General features: G+C 43.1%; 1 protein-coding gene across 1 annotated transcript in view; it reads left to right on the plus strand.

The window, feature by feature from the left end:
* The window catches only part of LOC120053584 (LIM domain containing preferred translocation partner in lipoma), a 175722-nt gene that overhangs the window by 33436 nt on the left and 120475 nt on the right, over nt 1-21811 (plus strand). Inside the window, exons 2-3 of the mRNA XM_039000716.1 lie at nt 6437-6528; nt 20118-20240. Coding sequence (XP_038856644.1) covers nt 6437-6528; nt 20118-20240 — 215 coding nt within the window. The remainder of the gene's footprint in view (nt 1-6436; nt 6529-20117; nt 20241-21811) is intronic.

Raw genomic sequence — 21811 nt, forward strand, 5'->3', positions numbered from 1 at the left:
GTCGGTGAGAGGGGGGAGAGGGATGGAAGTAGAGAGAGACGGAGGACGGTGTAGGTGAGAGGGGAGAGAGGGGATTGGATGTTTTTTTGTTTTGTTTTCTTTCATTTTGTTTCTCTGAGGAGTTTTGGCCAGCGAAGGTCGTTACATAAACAATTCACATGGAAACCCTCCCTCCCTCCCTCCCTCTCTCTCTGTCTCTCTCTCTGTCTCTCTCTCCCTCTCTCTCTCTCCCTCTCTCTCTCTCTCTCTCTCTCTCTCTCTCTCTCTCTCTCTCTCTCTCTGTCTCTCTCTCTCTCTCTCTCTCTCTCTGTCTCTCTCTCTCTCTCTCTGTCTCTCTCTCTCTCTCTCTCTCTCTCTTCTTCACGCACTCACAGGGAACTCTTAATGTCATGTTTAACATTACCAGAAACAGTGTTGGATTGCGCAGCTTCACAGACAACGTGCCCCGTTTTATAACATTGCAACAGTGTCTGTTAGTGCTTCACTGCTTCCCGGGGCTTTATTTAAACACAACGCGACCATGCTTAATTAATTTGGTCAGCAGACTCCGTATAAGCTACGTTGATAACATCAATTAGATTGTAATGAAAACAGATAAAAGTAGGAACGGGAGTGGAGAGAAAAAGCAAATTGAATTTCTGAACAGGACTCATCAAAGCTTTTAATTTGCAAATCTCATGTCTGTTTGGGTACTGAGAAGTACACAGTCAAGTGATTCAATCTCAAGTCCTAGGCTTGCGTCTCAAATGGCACACCAAACATTATGCCATTTAGGATTCACTCCCAAGTCCTTCACGGAGAGGAGCAGACGAGTAGAAATCTAATTTTGCGTGTTACTTCTTATCCTGGCTGGAACATGTGGTTGGATGATTCCTTGGATTAGTGAACACTTTGAGTCTTCATTTTGACTTGATTCTCCTCTCCTGGCAGAGATAAGACATTGTAACACAGAGTTTACATCTTCAATCTTCAACGACAACACATCACAGCTAACTCCAGATTAGAGACCCTTAGTTAGACTGAACTGTTGCAATTATGGATGTCAATCTGATGGTGTTAGTGTGTCTCGCTGTCAAGCTCTCTCTTTCTCTCTCTCTTTCTCTCTTTTTCTCTTTCTATCTCTCTCTCTCTCTCTCTGTCTCTCTCTCTCTCTTTCTCTCCTCTCTTTCTCTCTCTCTGTCTCTCTCTCTCTCTCTCTGTCTCTCTCTCTCTCTTTCTCTCCTCTCTTTCTATCCTCTCTTTCTCTCTTTTTCTCTTTCTCTCTCTCTCTGTCTCTCTCTCTCTCTCTCTCTCTCTCTCTCTCTCTCTCTCTCCTTTCTCTCTCTCCTTTCTCTCTCTCTCTCTCTCAATTCAATTCAATTTGCTTTATTGGCATGACGTAACAATGTACATATTGCCAAAGCTTATTTACAATATAAAAATGAGAATCAAAATTGTCAACGGGACAACAGTAACAACAATAACCAAGGGTCAAAATAACCATACATTCAACAATAACAATACGCATACAGTAGAGGACATGTGTAGGTTGATTGGTCTGTCAGACACTGTCCCTCAACTTATGGCAGGCAGCAATGTAGTGCGCTGCCAACCCACAGCTCTCTGCATCCTCCCCTAACAGGACGGGTAGCCTATCCTCATCAGAGAGGTCTTTGAAACCTTGAATAAGAGTTTCAAATTTGGGGAAATGACACTCTCTAATTGTTTTATATTTTTGACATTTTGTCAGGAAATGCAGCTCCGTCTCAGGTTCTGCTGTTGTGCAGTGGTTGCACAGCCTTTCCTCTACAGGGAGCCAGGTTTTCCTGTGTCTACCCTTCTCAATGGCAAGGCTGTGCTCACTGAGCCTGTACTTTGTCAAGGTTTTTCTAAGGTTTTGATCAGTAACCATAGTCAAATATTTAGCCATGGTGTACTGTCGATTTAGGGCCAGATAGCACTGCATTTTGCTTTGTGTTTGTGCTTGTGTTTCCCAATAAGCAATATAGTTTTGTTTTGACTGTGTTGTAATTTGGTTTATTCTGATTGATTGGATGTTCTGGTCCTGAGGCTTCAGTGTGTTAGTAGAACAGGTTTGTGAACTCAGGACCAGTTGGATGAGGGGACTCTCTTCTTTTTTCAGCTCTTGGTATTGCAGGGCTTGGTAGTGATATGAGAGAGGGGTCACTGTATTTTAGATGTTTCCAAAACTTAATTGCTCTTTTTTTGAGTTTTTATTATTAGTGGATATTTGCCTAATTCTGCCCTGCATGCATTGTTTGTAGTTTTCCTCTGACATGTAGGAGAATCTTACAGAACTCTGCATGCAGGGTTTCAATGGGATGTTTGTCCCATTTGATGAAATCTTGTTTTGCAAGTGGACCCCAGACCTCTCTGCCATGAAGTGCAATTGGTTCAATGACATATTCAATTAGTTTTAGCCAAATTTTAATAGGTATTTCAATTTGAATTTGCTTTTTAATTGCGTAGAATGCCCTGCGTGCTTTCTCTCTCAGTTCATTCACTGCCTCATTAAGGTGTCCAGTTGAGCTTATTTTTAAACCTAAGTAATTGTAGTGTGTGCAGTACTCTATATATTTTGTACCAATTGAGAACTTTGGTCTAATTCCCTGAGATCTGGATCTTCTCTGGAAAATCATTATTTTAGTATTTTTGGGGTTTACTGCCAGGGCCCAGGTCTGGCAGTACTGCTCTAGCAGATCCAGGCTCTGCTGTGGGTGACAACAGGCATAGGTCATCTGCGAAGAGTAGGCATTTAACCTCTCTCTCTCTATCTCTCTCTCTCTCTCTCTCTCTCTCTCTCTCTCTCTCTCTCTCTCTCTCTCTCTCTCGTTCTCTCCTCTCTTTCTCTCTTTTTCTCTTTCTCTCTCTCTCTCTCCTTTCTCTCTCTCCTTTCTCCCTCTCTCTCTTTCTCTCTCTCCTTTCTCTCTCTCCTTTTCTCTCTCTTTCTCTCTCTCTGTCTTTCTCTCTCTAACTAACACCTATAAAACACACACAGACATATTCTGTATGTAGATTATAATCACAGTTCTCTTTGTACATGATAACTAATAAACTCAGAGGTTTATTTTGTCTTGGTTATTTACTCTTTTCACTTTTTATAGTAATGTTTAATTGTACGATTAATTGTACAACCACTGTCTATCGTTACAGTCAGCTGTATTTGATTATATCATATGAATAGTTCATTTTCTAACCGTTGGTGTGATTTTTCCACTAGGGAGTTCCCTATTCCCTAGAGTCCTATGGGCCCTGGTCAAATATAGTGCACTATAAAGGGAATAGGGTGCCATTTGGAACACTTATACGGTGGGTAACATAAGTATTCACCCTGCTTGGATTTCTTCACATTTTATTGTGTAACATAGCTGGATTTGTTTTGTCAGTGATCCATACAATAATATAATGTCAAAGTGGAAGAAAAAATTATATATTTTTAAAGAAATGAATGAGAAAATAAACACTAATATACTTTGATTAGATCAGTATTCACCCCCTGTATAAGGGCACAAGGCGAGACCCAAATGCAGACACAGGTGGTTGAGCTCCGATATTTATTATAGCAAAAGACAGGTCGGGTACAGGCGAGAGTTCATAAACCAGGTCAGAGTCCAAACGGTACAAGGCGATAGGCAGGCTCGAGGTCAGGGGCAGGCAGAGTGGTCAGGCAGGCGGGCTCAGAGTCAGGACAGGCAAGGGTCAAAAACCAGGAGGACGAGAAAAGAGAGACTGGGGAAAAGCAGGAGCTGAGACACAAAAACGCTGGTTGACTTGACAAACAAGACTAACTGTCACAGAGAGACAGGAAACACAGGGATAAATACACCGGGGATATTAAGAGACACCCGGAGGGTGGGTGGAGACAAGCAGAGTGACAGGTGAAAACAGATCAGGGCGTGACTGAGTTAGGGACGAACAACCGCTTAGCCGGGCCCCTTCAGGTTCAGGCTGGGAACCTTGGGAACCAAGGTTTTAATACCCCAACCCGCTGAAGCCGCAAGGCAGGAAGTAGGAAGAAGGGTTTCGGAGACTGAGGGTTTGGCAGAGGAACTGTATAGGCGGGAGAGAGCATCAGGCTTCACATTTTTGGACCCTGGGCGGTAGGAAATGGTGAAGTTGAATCTGGTAAATAACAAAGCCCACCGGGCCTGCCTGGAGTTGAGGCGCTTGGCAGTACGGAGATATTCCACATTTTTATGGTCGGTCCAGACCAAGAATGGCTGTTCTGCTCCTTCCAGTCAGTGCCTCCACTCCTCCAGGGCCATCTTGACCGCCAGGAGTTCTCGGTTGCCTACGTCGTAGTTCCTCTCTGCAGGATTGAGACGATGGGGACAGGAAGGCACAGGGATGGAGTTTTTCTTCCTCGTCAGATCGCTGGGACAGGATGGCCCCCAACTCCAACATCCGAAGCATCAACTTGCACCACAAATTGACGTGAGGGGTCCGGATGGATGAGGATGGGTGCTGTTGTGAAGCGATGCTTCAGGTCCACAAAGGTTTTGTCGACAGCTGGAGACCATTTCAACGGTACCTTCGGGGAGGTGAGTGCCGAGAGGGGGGGCCGACAGGGTGTTGAGGCCCCGATTGAAACGGCGGTAGAGGTTTGCAAAACCCAGGAAACGTTGTAACTTCACCCTGGACGTAGGTTGAGGCCAATCCACCACTGCTTTCATTTGGACATCCATTTGGACATTTCCCTCAGCGATGACACATCCCAGACAGGAGATTGTAGAACGGTGAAACTCACATTTCTCGGCCTTCACAAACAACTGGTTCTCCAGGAGGCGCTGAAGGACTTGTCTGACACGGAGGAGAACGTGTTCTTGGGTAGAACGGGGGGGGAAAAAAACAGGATGTCGTCAAGGTAGACGAACACAAAACGATTTAGCATGTCCCCGAAGCACATCGTTTACCAGGGCCTTGGAAGACCGCGGGGGCGTTTGTGAGTCCAAACGGCATGACCTGGTACTGGGAAGACAGGCTTTACCCAGTGATGTGTTTTGGATTTGCCCCAAACATAAGGCTTTGCATTTATGCCAAAATGTGGATTCCTTTGCCGTGTTATTTTGCAGTATTACTTTAGTGTCTTATTTGCATATAGGATGCATGTTTTGGAAGAGTTTTATTCTGTTTATTTGTATTCTTATTTTCACTCTGTCATTTAGGTTAGTATTGTGGAGTAACTACAATGTTGTTGATCCATCCTCAGTTTTCTCCTATCACAGCCATTAAACTCTGTAACTGTTTTAAAATCACCAATGGCCTCATGGTGAAATCCCTGAGCAGTTTCCTTCCTCTCCTGCAGCTCAGTTCAGAAGGTTGACTGTATCTTTGTTGTGTCTGGGTGGTTTAATACATCATCCACAGTATAATTATTAACTTGACCACGCTTAAAGAGATATTCAATGTCTGATTTGTTATCAAAACCTACCAATCAATGCCCTTCTTTTATGAGGCTTTTGAAAAGCTCCCTGGTTTTTGTAGTTGAATTTGTGCTTGAAATTCAATACTTGGCAGAGGGACCTGACAGATGTTGTATGTATGGGGGACAGAGGAAAGGGGTAGTCATTACAAATCATGTCGATCCCTATTATTATACACCGAGTGAGTCAGTCCATGTAACTTATTATGGGATTTGTTAAGCAACATTTCACTCTTGAACTAATTTAGGCCTAAACAAATAATACAGTACTTATGCAACGACTATAGTTTATTTATAAAATGTTTATTTTATTTGTAAAAATGTATAGAATCTTCTTTTCTCTTTGGCATTATGGAGTATTTTATGGAGTATTTTATGGAGTATTTTATGTAGTATTTTGTGGAGTTTTTATGTAGTATTTTATGGAGTTTTTATGTAGTATTTTATGGAGTATTTTATGGAGTTTTTATGTAGTATTTTATGGAGTATTTTGTGGAGTTTTTATGTAGTATTTTATGGAGTTTTTATGTGGTATTTTATGGAGTTTTATGTAGTATTTTATGGAGTATTTTATGGAGTATTTTATGGAGTATTTTGTGGAGGTTTTATGTAGTGTTTTTATGTGGTATTTTATGGAGTTTTATGTAGTATTTTATGGAGTATTTTGTGGAGTTTTTATGTAGTATTTTATGGAGTATTTTATGGAGTATTTTGTGGAGATCAATTACAAAAAACATCACAATTCAATCTATTTCAATCCCATTTTGTAACAAAATGTTAAAAAATCCAAAGGTGGTAAATACTAAATACTGATATCCACTGTATGTATGTGTGTGTGATCAATCAATCAATCAATCAATCAAGTTTATTTTATATAGCCCTTCGTACATCAGCTAATATCTCGAAGTGCTGTACAGAAACCCAGCCTAAAACCCCAAACAGCAAGCAATGCAGGTGTAGAAGCACGGTGATCTGAGTGACCTATATGACTGTGTTGGTATCTGTGTGTTTTAGGTGACTATCCCCCTCCTCCTCCTGCTGAAGACAGAGGCCTCTCGTCCTCTATCTCGTTCCCACCGCCTCCACCCATGGACAGAGAATATCAGGTATGATCATTTAAAAAATATATATTTATTCAGGTAAGTCTATTAACCTGACACAGCCAGGTACATTATCTCTGTATTAAACTGCCAGGTACAGTAAATCTGTATTAAACTGCCAGGTACGTTATCTCTGTATTAAACAGCCAGGTACATTATCTCTGTATTAAACTGCCAGGTACAGTAACTCTGTATTAAACAGCCAGGTACATTATCTCTGTATTAAACAGCCAGGTACATTATCTCTGTATTAAACTGCCAGGTACAGTAATTCTGTATTAAACAGCCAGGTACATTATCTCTGTATTAAACAGCCAGGTACATTATCTCTGTATTAAACAGCCAGGTACAGTAACTCTGTATTAAACTGCCAGGTACAGTAATTCTGTATTAAACAGCCAGGTACATTATCTCTGTATTAAACAGCCAGGTACATTATCTCTGTATTAAACAGCCAGGTACAGTAATTCTGTATTAAACTGCCAGGTACATTATCTCTGTATTAAACAGCCAGGTACATTATCTCTGTATTAAACAGCCAGATACATTATCTCTGTATTAAACAGCCAGGTACAGTAATTCTGTATTAAACAGCCAGGTACATTATCTCTGTATTAAACTGCCAGGTACATTATCTCTGTATTAAACTGCCAGGTACAGTAACTCTGTATTAAACTGCCAGGTACGTTATCTCTGTATTAAACAGCCAGGTACATTATCTCTGTATTAAACTGCCAGGTACAGTAATTCTGTATTAAACTGCCAGGTACAGTAACTCTGTATTTAAACTGCCAGGTACAGTAACTCTGTATTTAAACTGCCAGGTACAGTAACTCTGTACTTAACTCTCCCTCCTATACCCACTCTCTGGAGCTGGACCCCTCGTCCTTCACATCTCATGTCCCCATGCATGTTACCCTGCTTCAGGGCCTGCTGCTCCCCTCTGACTGGCTGACTGACTGAGTGTGTTCCAAATTGCACCCTATTCCCTATATAGTGCACTACTTTTGACCAGGGCCCCTATGGCTAAATAGGCACTAGAGTGCCATTTGGGATACACAGGACTTGACTCCCTGAGGGGAAATCCTCGTAGCGTTTCACACACCTTTGATAACCAGGTACTCGGAGCGAGTTATTTTATTAGCCTGTCCAATTTGATCTGTTTCATTGATCCTTTGACTGGCTGACTGACTGGCTGGCTGGCTGGCTGACTGGCTGACAGACAGGCAGGCAGGCAGGCAGGCAGGCAGGCAGGCAGGCAGGCAGGCAGGCAGGCAGGCAGGCATCCTTGCTACGCCAACAGTATATCACAGTCCGATTTATACACTATATATACAAAAGTATGTGGACAACAATTTCAAAGATTTTACTCAGTTAAAGTTCATATAAGGATATCAGTCAATTGAAATTAATTAATCATTCCCTAATCTATGGATTTCACATGACTGGGAATACAGATACATATCCGTTGGTCACAGATGCACTATAGATACAAAAGTATGTGGACACCCCTTCAAATTAGTGGATTCGGGCTATTTCATCCACACCCGTTGCTGACTGGTGTATAAAATCGAGCACAAAGCCATGCAATCTCCATAGACACACATTGACAGTAGAATGTCCTTACTGAAGAGCTCAGTGACTTTCAACATAGCAACGTCATAAGATGCCACCTTTCCAACGAGTCAGTTCATCAAATTTCTGCCCTGCTAGAGCTGCCCCGGTCAACTGTAAGGGCTGTTATTGTGAAGTGGAAACGTCTAGGAGCAACAACGGCTCAGCCGTGAAGTGGTAGGCCACACAAGCTCATAGAACGGGACCGCTGAGTGCTGAAGCGTGTAGCGGTAAACATCGACTGTCCTCGTTTGCATCATTCACTATCGAGTTCCAAACTGCCTCTGGAAGCAACATCAGCACAAGAACTGTTCGTCGGGAGCTTCATGGAATGGGTTTCCATGGCAGAGCAGCTGCACACAAGCATAACATCACAATGCTCAATGCCAAGCATCGGCTGGAGTGGTGTAAAGCTCACCACCATTGGACTCTGGGGCAGGGGAAACGCATTCTCTGGAGTGATAAATCACGCTTCACTATCTGGCAGTCCGAAGGACGAATCTGGGTTTGGCGGATGCCAGCAGAGCACTACCTGCCCCAATGCATAGTGTAATGTTTGGTGGAGGAGGAATAATGGTCTGGGGCTGATTTTCATGGTTCGGGCCACTTAGTTCCAGTGAAGGAAAATTTCAACACTACAGCATACAATGACATTCCAGACTGTTCTGTGCTTGCAACTTTGTGGCAACAGTTTGGCGATGTCCCTTTCCTGTTTCAGCATGACAATGCCCCCGTGCACAAAGCAAGGTCCATACAGAAATGGTTTGTCGAGATCAGTGTGGAAGAACTTGACTGGCCTGCCTAGAGCCCTGACCTCAACCCCATCAAACTGTCACACCCTGATCTGTTTCACCTGTCTTTGTGCTTGTCTCCACCCCCCTCCAGGTGTCGCCCATATTCCCCATTATCCCCTATGTATTTATACCTGTGTTCTCTGTTTGTCAAGACAACCAGCGTTATTGTGTCACCTCCTGCTTTTTCCCCAGTCTCTCTTTTCTCGTCCTCCTGGTTTTTGACCCTTGCCTGTCCTGACCCTGTACCCGCCCGCCTGACCACTCTGCCTGCCCCTGACCCTGACCCATCTCTGGATTTCCGACCTCTGCCTGACCTGACCCTGACCCTGTCTGCCGTCCTGTACCTTTGCCCCATCTCTGGATTTCCGACCTCTGCCTGACCTGACCCTGAGCCTGCCTGCCGTCCTGTACCTTTGTCCCTGTTGCTATGTTAAACATTGTTACTTCAACACGGTCTACATCTGGGTCTTACCTTGATACCTTATACAAACACATTTGGGATGAATTGGAACGCCGACTGCGAGCCAGGCCTAATCGCCCAACTTCAGTGCCCCACCTCACTAATGCTCGTGGCTGAATGGAAGCAAGTCCCCACAGCAATGTTCCAACATCTAGTGGAAAGCCTTCCCAGAAGAGTGGAGGCTGTTACAGCAGCAAAGGGGGGGAACAACTCCATATTAATGACTTCCCTGAAGAGTGGAGGCTGTTATAGCAGCAAAGGGGGGGACCAACTCCATATTAATGACTTCCCTGAAGAGTGGAGGCTGTTACAGCAGCAAAGGGGGGAACAACTCCATATTAATGACTTCCCTGAAGAATGGAGGCTGTTACAGCAGCAAAGGGGGGGACCAACTCCATATTAATGACTTCCCTGAAGAGTGGAGGCTGTTACAGCAGCAAAGGGGGGAACAACTCCATATTAATGACTTCCCTGAAGAGTGGAGGCTGTTATAGCAGCAAAGGGGGGGACCAACTCCATATTAATGATTTCCCTAAAGAGTGGAGGCTGTTACAGCAGCAAAGGGGGGGACCAACTCCATATTAATGACTTCCCTGAAGAGTTGAGGCTGTTACAGCAGCAAAGGGGGGACCAACTCCATATTAATGACTTCCCTGAAGAGTGGAGGCTGTTACAGCAGCAAAGGGGGGGACCAACTCCATATTAATGACTTCCCTGAAGAGTTGAGGCTGTTACAGCAGCAAAGGGGGGAACAACTCCATATTAATGACTTCCCTGAAGAATGGAGGCTGTTACAGCAGCAAAGGGGGGGACCAACTCCATATTAATGACTTCCCTGAAGAGTGGAGGCTGTTACAGCAGCAAAGGGGGGAACAACTCCATATTAATGACTTCCCTGAAGAGTGGAGGCTGTTATAGCAGCAAAGGGGGGGGACCAACTCCATATTAATGACTTCCCTAAAGAGTGGAGGCTGTTACAGCAGCAAAGGGGGGGACCAACTCCATATTAATGACTTCCCTGAAGAGTTGAGGCTGTTACAGCAGCAAAGGGGGGACCAACTCCATATTAATGACTTCCCTGAAGAGTGGAGGCTGTTACAGCAGCAAAGGGGGGGACCAACTCCATATTAATGACTTCCCTGAAGAGTTGAGGCTGTTACAGCAGCAAAGGGGGGAACAACTCCATATTAATGACTTCCCTGAAGAATGGAGGCTGTTACAGCAGCAAAGGGGGGGACCAACTCCATATTAATGACTTCCCTGAAGAATGGAGGCTGTTACAGCAGCAAAGGGGGGACCAACTCCATATTAATGACTTCCCTGAAGAGTGGAGGCTGTTATAGCAGCAAAGGGGGGGACCAACTCCATATTAATGACTTCCCTGAAGAGTGGAGGCTGTTATAGCAGCAAAGGGGGGGACCAACTCCATATTAATGACTTCCCTGAAGAGTGGAGGCTGTTACAGCAGCAAAGGGGGGGACCAACTCCATATTAATGACTTCCCTGAAGAGTTGAGGCTGTTACAGCAGCAAAGGGGGGACCAACTCCATATTAATGACTTCCCTGAAGAGTTGAGGCTGTTACAGCAGCAAAGGGGGGACCAACTCCATATTAATGACTTCCCTGAAGAGTGGAGGCTGTTATAGCAGCAAAGGGGGGAAACCAACTCCATAATAACACCCATGATTTTGGAATGAGATGTTGGATGAACTATTGTCCACATACTGTTGGACATGTAGTGTATGTAACCAAACACATGTATCTCTAGTGAAACTTTACTGCTGGTTCTCTCTCTTTCACACAGACAATTTGTAACACTCTGGGTAGGGGATGTGTGGATAAAGCTGTATACTGCGAACACCATATAGAAAACCCTGTATAAAAAACATCAAAATATATGCATCCCAAATGGCACCCTATTCCCTATTATAGTGCACTACTGTTAACAAGAGACCTATATGCCCTAAAGTAGTGCACTATAAAGGGAATAGGTTGCCATTTGGAACGTGGTCAATGTAACAGACACTGGTATCATAGCGTGAGCAGATGAGTCTAGTTCTGCATCTAAAGGTGTAGTCTGGGATTTATTAAGACATCTAAAGGCATAGTCTGGGATTTATTAAGACATCTAAAGGTATAGTCTGGGATTTATTAAGACATCTAAAGGTATAGTCTGGGATTTATTAAGACATCTAAAGGTATAGTCTGGGATTTATTAAGACATCTAAAGGTATAGTCTGGGATTTATTAAGACATCTACAGGTATAGTCTGGGATTTATTAAGACATCTAAAGGTATAGTCTGGGATTTATTAAGACATCTAAAGGTATAGTCTGGGATTTATTAAGACATCTACAGGTATAGTCTGGGATTTATTAAGACATCTAAAGGCATAGTCTGGGATTTATTAAGACATCTAAAGGTATAGTCTGGGATTTATTAAGACATCTAAAGGTATAGTCTGGGATTTATTAAGACATCTAAAGGTATAGTCTGGGATTTATTAAGACATCTAAAGGTATAGTCTGGGATTTATTAAGACATCTAAAGGTATAGTCTGGGATTTATTAAGACATCTAAAGGTATAGTCTGGGATTTATTAAGACATCTAAATGTATAGTCTGGGATTTATTAAGACATCTAAAGGTATAGTCTGGGATTTATTAAGACATCTAAAGGTATAGTCTGGAATTTATTAAGACATCTAAAGGTATAGTCTGGGATTTATTAAGACATCTAAAGGTATAGTCTGGGATTTATTAAGACATCTAAAGGTATAGTCTGGGATTTATTAAGACATCTACAGGTATAGTCTGGGATTTATTAAGACATCTAAAGGTATAGTCTGGGATTTATTAAGACATCTAAAGGTATAGTCTGGGATTTATTAAGACACCTAAAGGTATAGTCTGGGATTTATTAAGACATCTAAATGTATAGTCTGGGATTTATTAAGACATCTAAAGGTATAGTCTGGGATTTATTAAGACATCTAAAGGTATAGTCTGGAATTTATTAAGACATCTAAAGGTATAGTCTGGGATTTATTAAGACATCTAAAGGTATAGTCTGGGATTTATTAAGACATCTAAAGACATAGTCTGGGATTTATTAAGACATCTAAAGGTATAGTCTGGGATTTATTAAGACATCTAAAGGTATAGTCTGGGATTTATTAAGACATCTAAAGGCACAGTCTGGGATTTATTAAGGTTCTATTAAACACAAACCGGTCGCCAGTTGTGAGGTTATTCCAAATAATACCAGACTGACTGCTTGTCAGAGTCAGTTCAGTTTGATCCTACTCCACAGCCTGTCAATAGGGGGCCTGTAATATGTGACACAATACAAATACAAAACAGTTATTCTATTCAGTTCTTTTCCATTCTATTCTAGTTATATGATGAAACAAAAAAGAGGTGGTCATTTTATAACAATTATAACAATGCATAATACTTTTATAGCTCTGTGTCAAGTAATAAAGCAACAATGTGTGTTGTGTTTGTTCGGACGTTTCACTTACATCTTGACTTAACGTCTTCACTAAGTTTCAGTTACATCTCGACTTAACGTCTTCACTACGTTTCACTTACATCTCGACTTAACGTCTTCACTATGTTTCAGTTACATCTTGACTTAACGTCTTCACTACGTTTCAGTTACATCTCGACTTAACGTCTTCACTATGTTTCAGTTACATCTCGACTTAACGTCTTCACTACGTTTCAGTTACATCTTGACTTAACGTCTTCACTACGTTTCAGTTACATCTCGACTTAACGTCTTCACTATGTTTCAGTTACATCTTGACTTAACGTCTTCACTACGTTTCAGTTACATCTCGACTTAACGTCTTCACTACGTTTCAGTTACATCTCGACTTAACGTCTTCACTACGTTTCAGTTACATCTTGACTTAACGTCTTCACTACGTTTCAGTTACATCTCGACTTAACGTCTTCACTACGTTTCAGTTACATCTCGACTTATTAACGTCTTCACTACGTTTCAGTTACATCTCGACTTATTAACGTCTTCACTACGTTTCACTTACATCTCGACTTATTAACGTCTTCACTACGTTTCACTTACATCTTGACTTAACGTCTTCACTACGTTTCAGTTACATCTCGACTTAACGTCTTCACTACGTTTCACTCACATCTCGACTTAACGTCTTTACTACGTTTCACTTACATCTCGACTTAACGTCTTCACTACGTTTCAGTTACATCTTGACTTAACGTCTTCACTACGTTTCAGTTACATCTCGACTTAACGTCTTCACTACGTTTCACTCACATCTCGACTTAACGTCTTTACTACGTTTCACTTACATCTCGACTTAACGTCTTCACTACGTGTTTCATGAATGAAAAAAGGGATGTTAAATCGGTTCTGCCCCTTTAACAGAACTAACAAGAGGAAAGGGGGCTGAGTGTGCAAGGCAAAGCAAACATGAATAATCAATTCACCTATACCTCACCTATATTAGTCTGATTCCTGTATAGAGACCTGCACACATTAGCAGTAGTAGATGCCTCTGTACCTAGCTAGTTTCCGTCCAGTTACCTTCAGCTCCATTCTTCCTTTTATAGGTTGTTGTAGTCGATGATGTTCTCTAAATGAATCTGCCAGATCTCCTAAAAATGAATCTGCCAGATCTCCTAAAAATGAATCTGCCAGATCTCCTAAAAATGAATCTGCCAGATCTCCTAAAAATGAATCTGCCAGATCTCCTAAAAATGAATCTGCCAGATCTCCTAAAAATGAATCTGCCAGATCTCCTAAAAATGAATCTGCCAGATCTCCTAAAAATGAATCTGCCAGATCTCCTAAAAATGAATCTGCCAGATCTCCTAAAAATGAATCTGCCAGATCTCCTAAGTCTGCAGAGAGAGGCTGCCGTTGTGGAGAAAAGTTGACTTCTATAATAATGAACCCACGTGCCTGTTAAAACATACTGTTTCCTTCCTCCTACGACTCTCTATTGTGTCAACGTGACTCTCGTTAGTTTCAATCCTATTTTCTCTCTGCTCTAGTCGGTCCCTCCAGGATTCTGCGATTTTGTGATCACAGCATTTATTTATTTTTTGTTGCAAAATCATATAAAGCGAGGACTTACACATTTGACAATCACTGCACTATTTCCCCATTAACTTCTACTTGGTCACAATCCCGGATCCGGGAGCACCCTCATCAGTAAAAAAGCTGACTAGCATAGCCTAGCATAGCGCCACAAGTAAATACTAGCATCTAAATATCATGAAATCACAAGTCCAAGACACCAGATGAAAGATACACATCTTGTGAATCCAGCCATCATTTCCGATTTTTAAAATGTTTTACAGCGAAAACACAATATGTATTTCTATTAGCTAACCACCATAGCAAAAGACTCAACCGCATATTTTCACCATTTTTTTACGGCATAGGTAGCTATCACAAATTCGACCAAATAAAGATATAAATAGTCACTAACCAAGAAACAACTTCATCAGATGACAGTCTGATAACATATTTATTGTATAGCATATGTTTTGTTCGAAAAATTTGCATATTTCAGGTATAAATCATAGTTTTACATTGCAGCCACCATCACAAATCTCACCAAAGCAGCTAGAATAACTACAGAGACCAACGTGAAATACCTAAATACTCATCATAAAACATTTATGAAAAATACATGGTGTACAGCAAATGAAAGACAAACATCTTGTGAATCCAGCCAATATTTCAGATTTTTTAAGTGTTTTACAGCGAAAACACAATATAGCATTATATTAGCTTACTACAATAGCCTACCACACAACCGCATTCATTCAACGCAACGTTAGCGATAGCGAATAAACCAGCAAAAGATATACATTTTTTCACTAACCTTCACATTCTTCATCAGATGACAGTCCTATAACATCATATTACACAATACATATATGGTTTGTTCGAAAATGTGCATATTTAGCGGCACAAATCGTGGTTTTACAATGTGAATACGTTGTCAAAATGCAGAAATATTGTCTGGAGAAATCTTGGAGAGGCACCTAATCTAATCAAATAACTAATCATAAACTTTACTAAAAAATACAGGTTGGACAGCAAATGAAAGATACACTAGTTCTTAATGCAACCGCTGTGTTAGATTTTTAAAAATAACTTTAGTACGACATACAGCTTACGTTATAGCGAGACAGCGCCCAAAATTAGGGCGGAAAATACGTCTAAACATTTTCGACAGAAATACGAAATAACATCATAAATGGTTCCTACTATTTGATGAGCTTCCATCAGAATATTGTACAAGGTGTCCTTTGTACAGAATAATCGTTGTTCGGTTGTAGAATGTCGTCTTCATCTCTCGAATTAGCAACAAAAGCTAGCCATGTGGCGCAGGAGTGTCCAACGCACCATAACGCAAGACAAAGGAAATACCGAAAATCGCAATAAACTGATATAAACTGATATAAGTCGGTTTAAAATAACTAGTTTATGATGTTTTTAACACATATATCAAATAAAATCAGAGCCGGAGATATCTAACGTCTATAACGAAAGCTTTTCAGAACGCAATCCAGAGGTCCTTCTCGCGCCAAGCTGAACGGTGAAAAGACTGGTCTCGTCATTCCAAGAGGTCTTATTCGGCCTCAGATAAAGCTATACACCCCATTCCACTTCTCACTGTCTATTGACATCTAGTGGAAGGCGTATGCAGTGCATGTAGACCCATAGATTTCATGCAAATTAATAGGATGGCAGTGGAACAGAGCCCCCGATTTCAGATTTTTCAGTTCCTGACAGGAGGTTTGCTGCAAAATGAGTTCTGTATTACTCACAGATATAATTCAAACGGTTTTAGAAACTAGAGAGTGTTTTCTATCCAATAGTAATAATAATATGCATATTGTACGAGCAAGAATTGAGTACGAGGCAGTTTAATTTGGGAACGATTTTTTACAAAGTGAAAACAGCGCCCCCCTATTGAGAAAAGGTTTTAAACAGTCAAATCATCTCAATATTATCGCATAAAACGGACACATCACCGCAGTACAAAAAGGGGGCTCGCAAATGCAACCAATCATCGTACATTTCCCACATAATATGGTTCAATCAAGCCACACATTTTAAAAAAAATAACGTCTTCCCTCGTCAGTGCTTTTTCACAACAAATTTTGACAAAATCAGTGCGTATTGCAATGCAAAATGTCAGAATTGCCATAGCAAATCAATATATCTCTGATAAATCCTGGAGCGACTGGCTAGTATTGTGACTGGCAAGTATTGTGACTAGGTAGTATTGCGCTCCAAGGTTGTAAAATCACCCTGGGAATGAAAGTTCATTACTTAATAAACCCTCTTAGAAAATGGTGTCCATTACTTAATAAACCCTCTTAGAAAATTGTGTCCTGATCACAATTAATGGAATCAATGTGTATTGAATGGCTGGGTATTGAATGGCTAGGTATTGAATGGCTGGGTATTGAATGGCTGGGTATTGAATGGCTGGGTATTGAATGGGTGGGTATTGAATGGGTGGGTATTGAATGGCTGGGTATTGAATGGCTGGGTATTGAATGGCTGGGTATTGAATGGCTGGGTATTGAATGGCTGGGTATTGAATGGCTGGGTATTGAATGGCTGGGTATTGAATGGCTAGGTATTGAATGGGTGGGTATTGAATGGGTGGGTATTGAATGGCTGGGTATTGAATGGCTGGGTATTGAATGGCTGGGTATTGAATGGCTAGGTATTGAATGGCTGGGTATTGAATGGGTGGGTATTGAATGGCTGGGTATTGAATGGCTAGGTATTGAATGGCTGGGTATTGAATGGGTGGGTATTGAATGGCTGGGTATTGAATGGCTAGGTATTGAATGGCTGGGTATTGAATGGCTGGGTATTGAATGGCTGGGTATTGAATGGCTGGGTATTGAATGGCTGGGTATTGAATGGCTGGGTATTGAATGGGTGGGTATTGAAAGAGAATATGGAGCGAATAGAGAGAATAGGGAGCATTCCTTTAAAACAAAGATAACTCTGAGCACACAGCGAGACAGAGTTCAGGGTGAAAGGTCCACCGTATTAGAGAGAGAGTTTTCTTTCAAACAGTGATTCTTGTCTTATTCTGCTCTGTACTCTTTCTACTGGCTTACAGAGGCTTGTTTAAGGCCAAGGTCAACTGTTCTCACACACATACACACACAGAGAGAGAGAGAATGAAAGACAGGCTGTGAATCCTAATACCACCCCAAACTAAACCAGGATGAAGTATGTGAGTGAGAACAGAGACACCAATAGTCCTTCGACTCTGATCCACACCAGGCAGACAGCAGAGACACCACTAGTCCTTAGACTCTGATCCACACCAGGCAGACAGCAGAGACACCACTAGTCCTTAGACTCTGATCCACACCAGGCAGACAGCAGAGACACCACTAGTCCTTAGACTCTGATCCACACCAGGCAGACAGCAGAGACACCACTAGTCCTTCGACTCTGATCCACACCAGGCAGACAGCAGAGATACCACTAGTCCTTAGACTCTGATCCACACCAGGCAGACAGCAGAGATACCACTAGTCCTTAGACTCTGATCCACACCAGGCAGACAGCAGAGATACCACTAGTCCTTAGACTCTGATCCACACCAGGCAGACAGCAGAGATACCACTAGTCCCTAGACTCTGATCCACACCAGACAGAGACACGTCAGTAGTCCCTAGACTCTGATCCACACCAGACAGACAGCAGAGACACGTCATTAGTCCCTAGACTCTGATCCACACCAGACAGACAGCAGAGATACCACTAGTCCTTAGACTCTGATCCACACCAGGCAGACAGCAGAGACACCACTAGTCCTTAGACTCTGATCCACACCAGGCAGACAGCAGAGACACCAATAGTCCTTAGACTCTGATCCACACCAGGCAGACAGCAGAGACACCACTAGTCCTTAGACTCTGATCCACACCAGGCAGACAGCAGAGACACCACTAGTCCTTAGACTCTGATCCACACCAGGCAGACAGCAGAGACACCACTAGTCCTTAGACTCTGATCCACACCAGGCAGACAGCAGAGACACCACTAGTCTTTAGACTCTGATCCACACCAGGCAGACAGCAGAGACACCAATAGTCCTTAGACTCTGATCCACACCAGGCAGACAGCAGAGACACCACTAGTCCTTAGACTCTGATCCACACCAGGCAGACAGCAGAGACACCAATAGTCCTTAGACTCGGATCCACACCAGGCAGACAGCAGAGACACCACTAGTCCCTAGACTCTGATCCACACCAGACAGGCAGCAGAGACACGTCACTAGTCCCTAGACTCTGATCCACACCAGACAGAGACACGTCAGTAGTCCCTAGACTCTGATCCACACCAGACAGAGACACGTCAGTAGTCCCTAGACTCTGATCCACACCAGACAGACAGCAGAGACACGTCACTAGTCCTTAGACTCTGATCCACACCAGGCAGACAGCAGAGACACCACTAGTCCTTAGACTCTGATCCACACCAGGCAGACAGCAGAGACACCACTAGTCCTTAGACTCTGATCCACACCAGGCAGACAGCAGAGACACCACTAGTCCTTAGACTCTGATCCACACCAGGCAGACAGCAGAGACACCACTAGTCCTTAGACTCTGATCCACACCAGGCAGACAGCAGAGACACCACTAGTCCTTAGACTCTGATCCACACCAGGCAGACAGCAGAGACACCAATAGTCCTTCGACTCTGATCAATACCAGGTAGACAGCACAGACACCAATAGTCCTTCGACTCTGATCAATACCAGGTAGACAGCACAGACACCACTAGTCCTTAGACTCTGATCAATACCAGGAAGGGAAGGGGGGTGGGGGCAGGGAGGGAGGGAGGGAGGCAGGGAGGGAAGAGGGAGGGAGGGAGGGAGGGGGGAAGCAGGCAGTCAGGGAGGGAGCGAGGGAGAGAGAGAGGGGGAGGAAGGGAGGGAGGGAGCGAGGGAGAGAGAGAGGGGGAGGAAGGGAGGGAGGGAGGGAGGGAAAGAGGGGGAAAGAGGGGGAGGGAGGGAGGGAGGGAGGGAGGGGGGAAGCAGGCAGTCAGGGAGGGAGGGAGGGAGAGAGGGGGAGAGAGGGGGAGAGAGAGGGAGGGAGGGAGGCAGAGAGGGAGGGAGAGAGAGAGGGGGAGGGAGGAGGCAGGCCTTGAAGGATGAATAGCTTTTTATCAATTTAGGAGCAGGAATAGCATCTGAAGATAGATACATCTTAAGACCCCTGGTGTGCTGTAGGAAGGATACACTGTCAGAGGCTCTAAGTCTGTAAATGTTGAACTGCAGGGAACAATAGGATATTGGGGGGGTGCAGCACGTTGTGTCTATACCTCCTATTAAACATGGGAAATTACATATATTGAAACAAGTGATTGTATCATTCCAACTCCTTTGTGTGTGTGTCCAGATGCTTGACCTGTGTGAGATCTCTCTCTGTGTGTGTGTGTGTGTGTGTGTGTGTGTGTGTGTTTTTTGTGTGTGTGTTTTGTGTGTGACTGTGTGACTGTGTGTGGGTGGGTGGGTGGGTGGGTGTGCTGTGTGTGTGTGTGTGTGTGTGTGTGTGTGTGTGTGTGTGTGTGTGTGTGTGTGTGTGTGTGTGTGTGTGTGTGTGTGTGTGTGTGTGTGTGTGTGTGTGTGTGTGTGTGTGTGACTCTCATTCTAACTCCTGTCCTTTCTCTAGATGCATGGACCAGAGAAGACACTGGAAGAGAGGCGGTCCAGTCTGGATGCTGAGATTGACTCTCTGACCTCTATCCTAGCTGACCTGGAGAGTAACTCACCTTACAAGCCCCACAATGCACAGGTAAGCTACCGTACCGTCACTGTATTACCAACACACCTCACAATACACAGGTAAACTACCGTACTGTCCGTTTACTACCAACACACCCCACAATACACAGGTAAACTACCGTACTGTCACTGTATTACCAACACACCTCACAATACACAGGTAAACTACCGTACTGTCCGTTTACTACCAACACACCCCACAATACACAGGTAAACTACCGTACTGTCACTGTATTACCAACACACCCCACAATACACAGGTAAACTACCGTACTGTCACTGTATTACCAACACACCTCACAATACACAGGTAAACTACCGTACTGTCACTGTATTACCAACACACCCCACAATACACAGGTAAACTACCGTACTGTCACTGTATTACCAACACACCCCACAATACACAGGTAAACTACCGTACCGTCACTGTATTACCAACACACCCCACAATACACAGGTAAACTACCGTACTGTCACTGTATTACCAACACACCCCACAATACACAGGTAAACTACCGTACTGTCACTGTATTACCAACACACCCCACAATACACAGGTAAACTACCGTACTGTCACTGTATTACCAACACACCTCACAATACACAGGTAAACTACCGTACTGTCACTGTATTACCAACACACCCCACAATACACAGGTAAACTACCGTACCGTCACTGTATTACCAACACACCCCACAATACACAGGTAAACTACCGTACTGTCACTGTATTACCAACACACCCCACAATACACAGGTAAACTACCGTACTGTCACTGTATTACCAACACACCCCACAATGCACAGGTAAACTACCGTACCGTCACTGTATTACCAACACACCCCACAATACACAGGTAAACTACCGTACTGTCAGTGTATTACCAACACACCCCACAATACACAGGTAAACTACCGTACTGTCACTGTATTACCAACACACCCCACAATACACAGGTAAACTACCGTACTGTCACTGTATTACCAACACACCCTACAATACACAGGTAAACTACCGTACTGTCACTGTATTACCAACACACCTCACAATACACAGGTAAACTACCGTACTGTCACTGTATTACCAACACACCCCACAATACACAGGTAAACTACCGTACTGTCACTGTATTACCAACACACCCCACAATACACAGGTAAACTACCGTACTGTCACTGTATTACCAACACACCCCACAATACACAGGTAAACTACCGTACTGTCACTGTATTACCAACACACCCCACAATACACAGGTAAACTACCGTACTGTCACTGTATTACCAACACACCCCACAATACACAGGTAAACTACCGTACCGTCACTGTATTACCAACACACCTCACAATACACAGGTAAACTACCGTACTGTCACTGTATTACCAACACACCCCACAATACACAGGTAAACTACCGTACCGTCACTGTATTACCAACACACCCTACAATACACAGGTAAACTACCGTACTGTCCATTTATTACCAACACACCCCACAATACACAGGTAAACTACCGTACTGTCACTGTATTACCAACACACCCTACAATACACAGGTAAACTACCGTACTGTCCGT

This window comes from Salvelinus namaycush, chromosome 9 (genome assembly GCF_016432855.1).
Source record: "Salvelinus namaycush isolate Seneca chromosome 9, SaNama_1.0, whole genome shotgun sequence".
Lineage (NCBI taxonomy): Eukaryota > Metazoa > Chordata > Actinopteri > Salmoniformes > Salmonidae > Salvelinus > Salvelinus namaycush.